This window comes from Bactrocera neohumeralis, chromosome 6, assembly GCF_024586455.1.
Source record: "Bactrocera neohumeralis isolate Rockhampton chromosome 6, APGP_CSIRO_Bneo_wtdbg2-racon-allhic-juicebox.fasta_v2, whole genome shotgun sequence".
Lineage (NCBI taxonomy): Eukaryota > Metazoa > Arthropoda > Insecta > Diptera > Tephritidae > Bactrocera > Bactrocera neohumeralis.
Window position 1 is genome coordinate 71,780,146 of NC_065923.1, and position 13,095 is coordinate 71,793,240.

Sequence of the window (13,095 nt, forward strand, 5' to 3'; positions counted from 1 at the left end):
ATTAGTTTTTAATTTTTAATCATTTTTAATTATTTTTAATTGTTTTAATTTTTAATTGTTTTAATTATTTGTTAATTTTTAATTATTTTTTAAATTTTTAATTATCTTTAAATTATTATTTAAATTATTTTTTAATTACTTTAATTATTTTTTAACTTTTAATTATTTTAATAAGTTTTTGTTATTTAAAAATATTTTAATTATTTCTTTCAATATTATTTTTTATATATTTTACCATTTTTCGGGTTTCTTACTAAAACTATTTTTTGCTTCTGCAATCCATATTTTCTGTGGTTAATAGATTTTAATGAAAAAAAAATTGCAAAAAGTTTTTTTAATACTTTATATTTATACATATGACAACAATCAGTAAAATATTTAATTTTATTTAAAATATTTGGTGTTCTATTACATGAGTTAACATTTTTGCGCATTTTTATAAAATCTTACAAAAATGTAGAGGAGTAAGAGTAAGAAAGTTGGTTGAAGAATTTTTATATATTCGTTCATAGGTAAACTTGGAAATGGTAGAGATCTTCACTTCGGGCTAATTAGTACTTTCATAATGTATACATTTTTCAGTATTTATGACAGGTTTTTAAGAAATTATCGGCATTTATGTCAGGTTTTTAAGAAATGTTTAGTAGACTTTGCTGGAAACTGCAGCAACAGATGCTAAGAAACTTTGTTTGCTGTTGGCAAGGTTCCAAATCAGCAGAAACATCAATTGATGTGTATAGTAGAATTGTACGAGATACTTTCTTCAAACTTTTTTGCCGATCTTAAGCGAGTTTTTTGGTCTTGGCTAGGTACCAAATCGGGATAAACACATAAACAGTAGAATTCTACGACATAATTTTTCAAAATAATCATGTAGTTGGCTACTCGAGTGGCGATAAATTCGAATCCTTTATTGAAATTTGCTGGAAAAGGAACTTGAAAGGTCTCTAAAACCTTAATTGTTGTTAGTAGCTACTATTAGCTTATATGTTGGTTAAGATAATAATAACCATATATTATAGACCCTACATATCATCCATAAATATTTACCTACATATGTATAACCACCTATGCACTATATAGCATACATATACTCCTTGAATATTCAACTGAAGTCGAGTTGATATCGGAGTTTAATTTTTTTTTTACTATTTTTGGGAAACTACTTCAACTTCTAATGCAGAAATATGCCACTAAAATTGCATTAATTTTTCTAATATACTTTATCTAGTCAAATTTAATTTATGCCATTATTATTTATTTTGATTTACCCGTATGTTTTATGCCGAAAGCATCAAACGTGAATTCCTGTTGAAACACATAATTACCTATATGCTATGCTGAGCTATGCTATGTGATGTTAAGTTATATTATGTTATGTCATGCTGTCTTATGTTATGTTATGTTATGTATTGTACGTTATGCTTTGTTATCTCCTGTTAGTTATGTTATTTTGTGTTCTCTTATGTTACGTTATGTTATGTTATGTTTTAGTCTGTTATGTACTGCTATATTGTGTTTTTCTATTTTATTTTATGGCTATGTTATAGCAAGACAAGTCAAGCCAAATCAAGTTAAGTCAAGTCAAATCAAGTTGAGTTAAGTTAAGTCATGTTCTCATATGTTACGTTATGTTATGTTTTCATATGTTACGTATCGCCATATTGTGTTTTTTATTTAATTTATTTTATTTTATGGCTATGTTATGTCATGTTACGTTAGGTCAAGTCAAGTCAAGCTATGTCATGTCCAGTCAAGTCAAATCAAGTAAGTTAATTTATGTCATGTTATGTTATGTTAAGTTAAGTTATGTATTTATGCTCATAGCATGCTCATGCTGCTTTATATCGCTAGTGTAACTAGGTTCTTCCATATTTTGGGCACTACTGCTCTATACGTATAACTCTATTTTCCCCTACATTTTGCAAAATTTGCAGATTTATTTAATTGAATTTTGAGTTAACGTAAATTTTTTATTTTTCTAAGGATGTATGTATATTTACTTGCAACAACTACAAATAACTTGCTCTTAATTGTCACTTATTTTTTGTTATTGTAATTGAGAACCATTTAAAATTGTTTACTAACCGAAATACTAACGCAAAAATCGCGTAAACTGCAGGGATGTAAATTTGTTTAAAAACTTGGCTTTAATATAAGTTTTTTAAAGAACAAAAAATCTATGTTATTTTTTAGTATAATTTTTTTTTTGTTTTCATAATATTCATAAATTAATTAAAATTAAACTAACTCGAGCACAACTTTCAGAAACGAAAATAAATGGAATATTCTCATAAGTCATTCAAAAATAACTGAACTAGAACACAGATTTCAGAAAACAAAACAAAAAATCGTTTAGTAAAAACTGCTTTTAAATAATTTAATTTTTATGTATTTTATTTTTCAAAATCAAAAATTCAGTTTTTTTTAATTGTCATACTTGTATGTCAAATTCTTAGTGTACTCCGAATACAGCAACTGTTTCTTTTCTACTTTTTAACAATTAATTTCAATTGAATTTCTTCAAGCACGCATTATCAATGCTTCACTCAACTTATTTATTGTGTTTATTATATATCATTTCTTAAAATATTTGTTTATTATTTGATCCTGCTCGATATATTATACTTTTCCATTATCCTTTATCAACTCATTTTTTTATTCGTTCTCAAAAAATTTTGCGTAAATAAATTACACTTTTGCAAATTAATTTCATTTTAATTTTGCCACATTATTTTTAAATTTTAAGCAACTCAGCGCTAGAAGTTAATTTTTTTAAATCATCAAATTTTGTTGTTTCTTTTAATTTCAGAATTTTTTCCGCTTGCAATTACTACGAACGCACGCACGCACACGCATACCAACACAACGTAGCACAATCATCTGCCGGCTGACTGGCCAAATTGGTACAACAAAAATTGTTTAAGGGGTTTTTTGAAGAGGTTAGGTAAAATTTTGGTCGAATGTTGCACTTAATTATGCACTTGCAACAATTTTTGGACTAGCTCGAAAATACTTTTTAAAAATCGTATAGGTTTTTTTTACTTTAGAGTGTATGCTTTTTAGTTTGGTTTGATTATTTTCACGCATTTTCCACACAGTTCGTTTGAGAGTAGTGCAATATCGATTTATTTAGCCTCAGAGTTGCCAGCTAACTTAATTTGTTTGATTCATAATCCCTAAAGGATATACAATACAGTGAGGAGTTGTTGCAACTAAGTCAATAAGTTATAATTTCTTATTAAAGAAGAAGAAAATAATAAAATTAAAAAAGGAAAAGAAAATTTATAAAAAAAAATTATAGCAAACGAAAAAATATATATAAATATATACATATGTATATATGTATGTATATACGCATAAATAATTAAAAATAAATAAATAAAATAAATACATATTTACAAATAAATTTATATAAAAGAAATAAAACAATAACAATAGAGACTTTAAATATTTTTTTTATTTTTTTTTTATCAATATTTCAAACAACACTACAAGTCTGCCGCACAGCAACTTAAACTAAAAATTAATTTAAAATTAAATTTTTTTTTTCAATTTATACTAAAACTAAGAGCAACTGAAAGTTCATTATTACTATTATTTTATTTTTTTTTCAAAGCAACAAATTACTTTTATAAACGACAAACTCGAGCACTTAATTTAATATCACAATAATTTAAAAAAATATGAAATATTTAGCAGCTTATTTCGAAAATTGTGCAATATATACACACACTTAACTTAAAACATATTTACAGCGTTGCCATAACGCCTGGGAATATGTGAAAGTTTAAAATTAAAATATTAGAACTAACCGGTATATACCAGATATATGGTAGAGTAGATGCATATTCGAATGTATAAAAATACTTGGAATCAGAGAAGTTTTATTTCAATACAGAAGTTTTCTGCTGCGAAGAAAAAAAGGAACAAATAGTACACAATAAGTTGAAACTGCAGAGTTTTATGAGAAGTCTATATACATATACATATGTATGTATGTATGTATATTTGGAAATATTTTTAAAAATAAGGAAGCACTTAGTAGTGCTGAAAACTTACTGCTGTACAACAAAAAAAATATTAAAATATATTATAATAAAAAAAGTATAATTAAGAAAATGAAAATTTGTTTAATTAAAAAGAAGTATAAATTATAATAATACCAAAAAAATATGATTGTTTAATATAAAACAACTGACATTTTTATAAAACAAAATTACAATAATTAAAAAAATAATAATTAATTATAAGTAAAAAAACATAAATTTTTATTCATAAAAAAATATTGTTAATTAATTGAAATTTTTATATTTTTTTTAATAAAAGGAAATATATATTTACTATAATTAAGAACATTAATTTTTAATATTTTTTTAAATACAAATGTAAGTTTTTTACTTAAAATTAATTAATTAGTTTTTTTAATTATTGTATTTTTTTTAAATTATAATTAATTAAAACTTTTTTTTTAACATGTCAGATATTTTATAATAATCAAATATAGTTTTTTTTGTATTATAAAATTTTAGTTTTTGTATTATAATTAAAAAAAAAAACTTACTATTATAATAATATAAAAAATAACTGAAATTCTAATAAAAAAAAAAGTTTTAATTAATCATAATTAGAAAAAGTATGTAATTAAACAATTAATTATAAGCAAAAAAACTTAAATTTTTTTATTATAAAAAAAACTATAATTAATTATAATTAATTTTTATTATTAAAAAAACTAAATTACTAACTATAAATTACTAAATTATAATACAAAAAAATTATTATTTATTATTATGAAATAACTGACATTTTTATAAAAAGTTTTAATTAATTATAATCTAAGAAATATTTTTTTATAATTAATAAATACTTACATTTTTGTAATTAACAAATATAGTTTTTACGCTTAAAAAACTTTAACTTTTATAATTCAAACAAAAAATTATAATTGAAAATTTAATTTTTGTAATTAAATAGAAATTAAAATTTTTATAATTGAAAAAATATATATATTAAAATAATAATAATAAACTATACTATAATTATTTAGGATTAAAAAGTTGAATTTTTGCAACTAAATACAAATTTAAATTTTTATAATTAAAAAAAAGAAAAATTATAATTAATTAAAATTAAAGATTAATATTTTTATAACTCAAAAAACTACAATTTAAACAGCAATAATTTATTATAATTAAACACACAAAACCAAAATTGTTAGAATTAATAAAAAAAAATAATAATTTCTGTAATTAAAAAAATACATCTATATTAATGCTAAGTGAAGTTACGCCCTGTATTTCAATTTTATATAAAACATTATGATTACTTCAAGGAAGCAATTAATACGATTTCTGAGAAAATTAACAAGAAAAAATCATTATAAATAATACACAATACATTAAATTATATAATCGAAATTAAAACTAAAGCTAATTCAATACAAAACTAAAAGTAAGCGAGCAAATAAGGATGTGATGGCTTTCAAAAAGGTTAAAATATTGCCAGGAAATCGAAAAAGTTGGAACAAAAAGTCACGAAAAGAAGTAAAACAACATAACCACAACAAAAAAATTTAAAAAATTTTCTTAATTTAATTTTTCAAACAAAATTAAAGAACTATCCATAAAACAAGTTAGCTATAACAAAAAATAAATAAGAATGCAAACTATACTACAATCTCCAATCAAATCTTGTAGTGCTGTATGGCAAAAGACACTTTCGTAGCGCAACATTTAAAAGATATTCGTAGGTAAAAGCAAAAGAAGGTAAAAGATAATCAAGTCTGGTATAGGAAAACGATTAACAACTTCAAGTTTTGTATGGCAAAACAACTTAAAACTGTGATACTTTTACTGAGTTTAGAACTTAGTGTGTCGTGTACTAATTACCAAATTTGAGTCTCGTATGGTGAAACAACTTTTAACTTGAAAAGTTACTTACAGCAACATTGTTGCGCAACATTTACAACATAAATCTGGTCAATACTAGTAAAATCCTGCTTTCAAGCTTCCGATTGAATGATGAAACAACATAGGACCTTGTGTTCCATAGGATAAAACAAATTATTCAACTGATTGCTATTACCCCAAGTCGACTTGAACCTACATAACTTATTGCTACCAACTTGGCAACATTATTGCGCAAATGCAGCCTCAGTAAGTTTCTAGCGACATTTGGCGTTTTCAATTTGAAAAAAAAAGGATATACATGTCAATATTTTAGATCACTTATGACTTAAAATTGAGTACATATATTCTTTTCTAGCAAGAGTCTGAGTATACCGCTCCTAGCTTGACTTAAAGCTTGTATATGTAAGCTAATCGGCTATAACTACATTAGTAGTGTCTACGCCAATAAAGAAGATATATACTCGTAAGCTAAAGCTTAGACAAAATATAATTTCGAGTCTCGAACAATACTTGTATATACATATTAAATTATCGCGCTTAATCAAAATCGACTGGATTTACTATAACATGATATCGAACATAATGTTGGCATCCTTGTTGTGTAATAATTTGAAAAATTCCAACCAAATCAACTAAATAAAAGTATTATACGAAAATTAAAACAATCTTACAAGGAAAGAAATTAAAGAAGTAAGCTCTCAAAAATCGTCTGAACTGAAATTCTTTTAAGAAAGTAAAAAAAAATATCCAATATTTCGTCATGTGGCTTCACAACTTTCAATCGAAGCTCCTCATTATATTACCAATTGCACTACTCTGTTCACCAAATTCCATATTTTTTAGTCCGGAACTGCACAGCACTTTAAGCATCCTTTCTTTAACTCGCTCACCATTTTCGCTAACTAACAACTAACTTAGTCATTACGCTTAATGCGTTTGAATACCAACTAATTACAATGAAAAGTAAACCATATAAAGTTAAAGAGACATTTAAAGTATTGTATTAGTTTTGCTCTCTTTCGTTTTACTTCATGTTGCTCTCTTGCTTTCGCTTAAAATTACGCCCAGTGTACCCTAAACATTTTCGATTTTTTTGTGGTTTTCTTTGTTTTTATACTTTTACGCTTCTAACCCCAATTCCATTCACGGCAATCCGTTCGTCATCATTCGCCCGCCCAAGTTCGTTCGCTCCGTGCCATCCATCCAACGCACTCCTTGCTACGTGTTGTTTGTTTGTTTGTGGTTTGTGTGTATTTTGCTAAGCTTAATCATTCTTTACGTTTGACGATTTTCTTCCAGCGCTTGCTTTTTGTCATACGAAATCCAACTCGGAACGTGTCTTGTACATCTTACGCTCCATGGTGCGCTCGAACCACTTCTTAATCTCCGCTACGATCAGCACCGACGAGGTGAGCGATACTAAAAGAGTATATCGTAGGCAGAGAGCGCTTCCGTTTGGAATACCATTTGTAGTGGGGGGAAATAGATGACCAACATTTGCCCGATAATTGAGAAACCGACAGCAAGTAGGAACATTTTGTTCGTGCACAAGCCGATCTTGAAGACGCTCTTCGTTGCCGAACGACTCGCCAGTGCATTGAACATATCGAAAAAGACGAAACATGTGAAGGTCATGGTCGTGTCGCGCTTCGTTTTGCCCATCGTGCCGTCGGCCATTTCACGCTGAAATACCCATAACGTGCCGAGCACAATGATGCTGGCGCTTAGCAACACATTCACGATCACTGATTTCGTTATCATCGGTTGTTTGACATTACGCGGTTTCTGCTTGAGTACATCATGATCCACCGGTTCGACGCCGAGCGATTGCGCTGGTGGTCCATCCATGATAATATTGATCCAAAGGATTTGCATGGCATTTAGCGGATTGGCGATACCCATGAGTGTAGCGAGCGCGATCAATGAGAGAGCGGCGATCGAGGTGCTCAATTGGAAACGTACGAAATTGCGTATATTGTAGAAGATAGCCTTGCCTTCCTCGATGGCAGCACTGAGAATTTGATATGAGAAGGGAGAATCGTCAAAAAAAATATAAATATTTCTAAAGAGTCAAGCAGTTTCATGCAATGGGATGCGATCTTGGATGTGTATGTGATTACCGGAAAGGCATAATATGGTGTACGGTTTTCAAACAAAAAAAAGGTGTTGAAAATGTGCGGCATAACGAAAATTAAGAACTTTATGAGTGCTCAAATAATAATAGTAAGGGTGTAGTAAAAAGTCAAGCAGTTTTATGAGATGAGTTGCGAGCTTGGTTGTGCATATCGTGAGCGGAAAGGCGTAATATAAAAGCAGTTAATGTTTCCAAATAAAAAAGATGTTGAAAAAGTGCGGCAAAATGAAAATTAAGAATTTTATGAGTGCATGGGTGCGGGAATAATTTTGGCAGTGAAAATGATATTCAATATAAAGCAAGATATAATCAATTATACGAAAACAATGTACTCACATTATGGTGTGGAAATCATCATTGACTAGTATCATATCAGCAGCTTCTTTGCAGACATCCGTTCCGTTCTTGCCCATAGCTATACCGATATCCGCCTTCTTCAGAGCGACACCATCATTTACACCATCACCGGTCATACCGACAATATTTCCCGTACGTTGTAGAGATTTTACGATCGCGAGTTTATGACGCGGTGTCACACGATAGAAAACACTCACATTATTGGCGACTTTGTCGAGCTGATGTTCATTTAGTTGGTCCATTTCTTGACCGGAGAGCGTCTGCTGATGAATTGTATCGATGCCAATGAGATTTGCTGGGGAAGAGAAAGAGACAGTTGTTTTTTGAAAAAGATAAATTGAAGAAGAGAGTAAAACAATATATAGAAGATGAACATAAGAGGTGAAATATAAAATTATATCGACATTTATTCTTGAAGTCTGAAACTGAACTTGATAAGGAGTTGTAGAAAATAATAGGCCTAACTACGGTGTCCTAGGGTAAGAGCACTACTTTCACTGAAGGATCCTACCTATTGCCAATGACTCATATGCTACAGTACAAGACAATCAGTGCCTTCTTTGCTTTCTTCACTTCTATTACAAGAGTTTTTTTTATTGGATTTCTTATATAGAAAGTTAAGGAAGAATAATAAGCCTGTTGCTCGACTGGCAACAAATGATTGACTCAATCGAATTTTTTGATCAACCAGTTTTTGAGGGCTTGCCTAAAAATGTATTTTATCGGTCAGCGAAAAGCCGAGATCGATATTTTCGGCTTTTCAGTGAGGTCTATAAAAATATGTAATGATTTCCCAGTAGATCATATTTTACATTACGATCTCGCTCCCACAATTTGCTGTCCTAATTAACCAGCGACTTTTAACAACCAACCTCTCTCTTTAAATATCTTTAGCACCATTTCCATTAAATTCCTTTTGTTTACTTTTGACGCATTCATTTCATCGTTTACTCATTAGCACCTGCCACAAACAGCAATGCCATTTGCCACTTTTTCATTAACACTCCGCTTTGATGGTTGTTGCCTTCCTCTACCCTCGCTTGGCTCCCCGCTATATTTGCATTGACCTTTAAAGAGTCTTCTCGTTTTTTTTTTAATTTTTACTCCCACGCTACTTTACGCTTTTACGCTCTGCTACGCCGTTACCCGCCACCGCTGTCACCACTTGTCGAGTTGTTTTTCCTTAACGACTTCATTTCTTATCAGCAAATGTTGAGCGCTTTTTCTGCTCACCGCTTTTGTGTTGTTGCTCGCAGCAATGAAGTGCAATGCTTTTTCTGACTGCACATTTGCGTTGCTTTTGACGTTGCCACGCGGTGCGGAGTACGTGAAATTGCAACGTGGAATGCGCAGTATTACATAATATGTAGTATATACAGTATCTGATAAAACTATTGATACACCAACACATTTTTTACTATTATCTGAATATTTCTCCCAAGAATTCAACGCTTAAAAGATTTAATTTAGTAATCCCAAAACCTGCAAAAATTATTATTCAGGATCATTGAAATGAACTGAGGCACGAAGAAATCGCAGAAAAATATTACAGGACCAACGACTCAAGCCAAAAAGTAATACAAAATTACAAGAAAAATGGTGGACTAGAGAACACATATGGATCAGACCTCACAAGGGCAATCGCTGCTCACGAAGTGACTAAAATAATCAGAGAAATGAAGAAAGACTCGTTTGCTTCAGCCAGGTATATCCAGCGGAGTATTCAAATCAATATTTCTGAGCAAAAATTTCAAGGGAGAATTTGAAAAGATGGATTTTTCAGCCACTTCAAGATCAAAAAGTCCTTCAGCAGCAAAACGATCTTTAAGACACGATTGAAATTACCAGAAAAAATCTAATACCGACAAGTTTTTGGTAAATAGTAATTTGGTATGATGAGAGCAAATTCGAGTTTAAAAAAGGAGTGAAAAGTTTGGCGAAATAGTCATGAAGACTCCAAAGCAAGTGCGTTCAAGACACCACAAAGTTTGGAGGTGGAAATGCTTTAGTTCGCGGTTGCTTTAGCTACAGTGATCTATCAAATCTGGCATTGGCCGAAAGCAATATGACGACAGAGTACTACATGCGGATGCTGAGTACTAATTAAGAACCCGCAGCGTAAAAAATGGGCTTATAAAATAACTTTATATAACAGCAGGATAATAACCCTAAACATACAAGTCGGACTGCAACAGAATATTTCCATCAAAAATCGATAACGCTCCTACCATGGCCTGCCCAAAGCCCTAATTAAATCCTATAGAGCATTTATTGCAATATTTGGATGTTAAGCTCAACCGATCTTCTTTACGTACCAATAAACGAGAGATTTTCAATAGATTGAAGGAAAAAATAACACACTCGCTTATTATAGATCCGGTAGACAGCATGCCTTGACGTCCTGTTGTTTGTAATTAATGCGAAAGGTGGCAACACTAAATTTTGAAACTGTACTTCGAAGGAAAGCTGATGATATGTAGGGGTATACCTTAAGGCGCGTCGATTTATTTTTTCTATAAAAACATGAATTTCGGAAATGCTTTTTAGATCATTCTGGTTTCAAGCCAGCGATTTTTAAGGCGAAGTTTAAAAAATCGGAATAATCGGTTGTATGGGAGATACGTGATATAGTTGACCGATTCCGACAAATGATAAATAGAATGCACCCGTATTAAAATTCATTCGGATATCTCAAAAACTGTCGATCAAATTACTATAATCTTTAAAAAACTCCGCCCTAAATAACGCTGACGCGAAACCGGCTATAAACCCATAAACTACTAAGGAAAATTGTTTGGAATTATCCGTACGATATTTCCCGTAGACAGCCGACTTTTTTGTCTTCCCGTCTTTCGCTACATCATGTGCAGTGTACTCGACCGACTGTCGATTGGACTCCGGTGTGAAATGATGGAGCCATGTTTCATCCATATTCACATGTGGACGTAAAATAACCCCGAATGTAAGCAAAGGTTGTTGACTTCGCTAAATGTAAGCAAAAGTTGTGGACTTGGCTAAATGTAAGCAGGTCACTGAAATTCGGTTTTATTACGATTAAAGAGCTATGAACACTACTCAAAAACATTAATTCGTTGTTGATTAATCCAGATACATAGTGTACACATAGTTTTTTCATCTACTGCACACAAGTATATATACTACTGTATATAAGTAGTTATAAGTTTGCCAGCAGGTTTGCCGCCTGATTGCTGCCGCGCGCTGACTTTTTGCAGTTCATTATGTGGCAGGGCGTTGTTCTTCGATTGAAGTTGCCCCTTGTTGGCTTCGTTTTCTGCGCGTCTCTTTCATTAGTTTTTCATTTTCCTTTGGCTGCGCTTTCATTGCAGTTTCCGGCGTTTTTCAATGTTATCGACAACGTGTCCATGCGTTCTTTTTTGCCACGCTTGTGTCTGCCGCGAAATCAAAGTCACTGCAACGCTTGCTGCTGGAATTTTAATTTCTACGTGATGTAACAGTTCTGTCGAGACATGGTGGGGGTTGAGGTAATACGAATGTCGGCGGTAGAGTGTTTCAGTAATAAGTTTTGTTTGTATCTAAGGGATTTCTGGTGCTTTGAGGAAAGTGTGGTTTATGGGAATAAAATATTTCTGGTTGCACGCAAAGAAATACCGCACGGAATGCTGAGAAGAAGAGCATATTTTCACGAAATTTGTTATTTCCCAACGCGAAGACTTGCTAAATATGCTTTACGCTGGCTTATAAGCCTCTAGCTTACTACTAAGGCGCGAAATACTGTCCCACTCTAATGCGGCAGTTGCATATAGTAAGCGCTGCGTCTCATATTGCACTCGTGGCGGCGCTGTGCTTATGCAGCTGCCTTGTGTTATACGTTTTTATTGCGCTGCCACATGCTGGGTGCCCTGCTGTTTTCAAAACCGAGCGAAAACAAAACGCCAGAAAAGCTTAACTTTGCACTACACATATACAAACAAGCGTAGTACTTGTGCAACAAACAAGCGTAGTACTCACACACATTCATATAAACATACTACTTGTACAGATACATACACAAATGCAATTGTACTGCAGCGTGCACGCACTCGCACAAATCAACTTAACGCACACACTCACAGCGGAGTCACAAGCAGCTGACACCGCCACTATTGCATTACATTCATATGATCCTTCCTTTTCTGCGCTGCACTTTGCTCCGGAAGCGTAATCGTATTTCCTGTTATTGTCTGCAACGCTGTCGAGTTACATTAATTGTCTCTCACACTTCTTTAAATCGCCGCATGCACTCTGCGCTCAGCAAGTGGTTTTCGTAATACAATAATTTTAAATGTTCGCACATTTTATGATTGCAATTCTCAAATCTACACTCACATACCTACATACATGCATGTATCCTTTGTAACAGTATATAAATTGCGTGTTTTTTTATGGCTTAAGAAATTTTATTTGCGGCACAGCTGTCGGTAAGTGGCACTTGGGTCATTTGAAAATAAGTTGCATGAAGAAAAGTCCGAGATTTCATGAGTTTCTCTTCTTAAATTTGCTATATGTGGAGAGTTTCTGGTAGTTAGTCTTGGTAGATAGCTACAATTCAACTTAACTTAGCGCTTACTTCCCATGTCTTAGAATCCATTTCCTTTTTTTAAGCAACCGCTGAATAGTTTTATTACGTGACTGTGACTTAAAAGTCATGAGGTGACGTTACGAGAAATTGGC

At 31.4% G+C, this 13,095-nt stretch overlaps 1 protein-coding gene across 1 annotated transcript in view; it reads right to left on the reverse strand.

Annotated features, from left to right (window-relative positions):
- Window positions 1-6,901: 6,901 nt before the first annotated feature.
- LOC126762526 (calcium-transporting ATPase type 2C member 1) overlaps window positions 6,902-13,095 on the reverse strand; it is a 134,953-nt gene continuing 128,759 nt past the window's right edge. Inside the window, 3 exon segments of the mRNA XM_050479335.1 lie at window positions 6,902-7,334; window positions 7,337-7,923; window positions 8,383-8,698. Of these exon segments, the coding sequence (XP_050335292.1) occupies window positions 7,225-7,334; window positions 7,337-7,923; window positions 8,383-8,698 (1,013 nt within the window). The 3' untranslated portion in view covers window positions 6,902-7,224.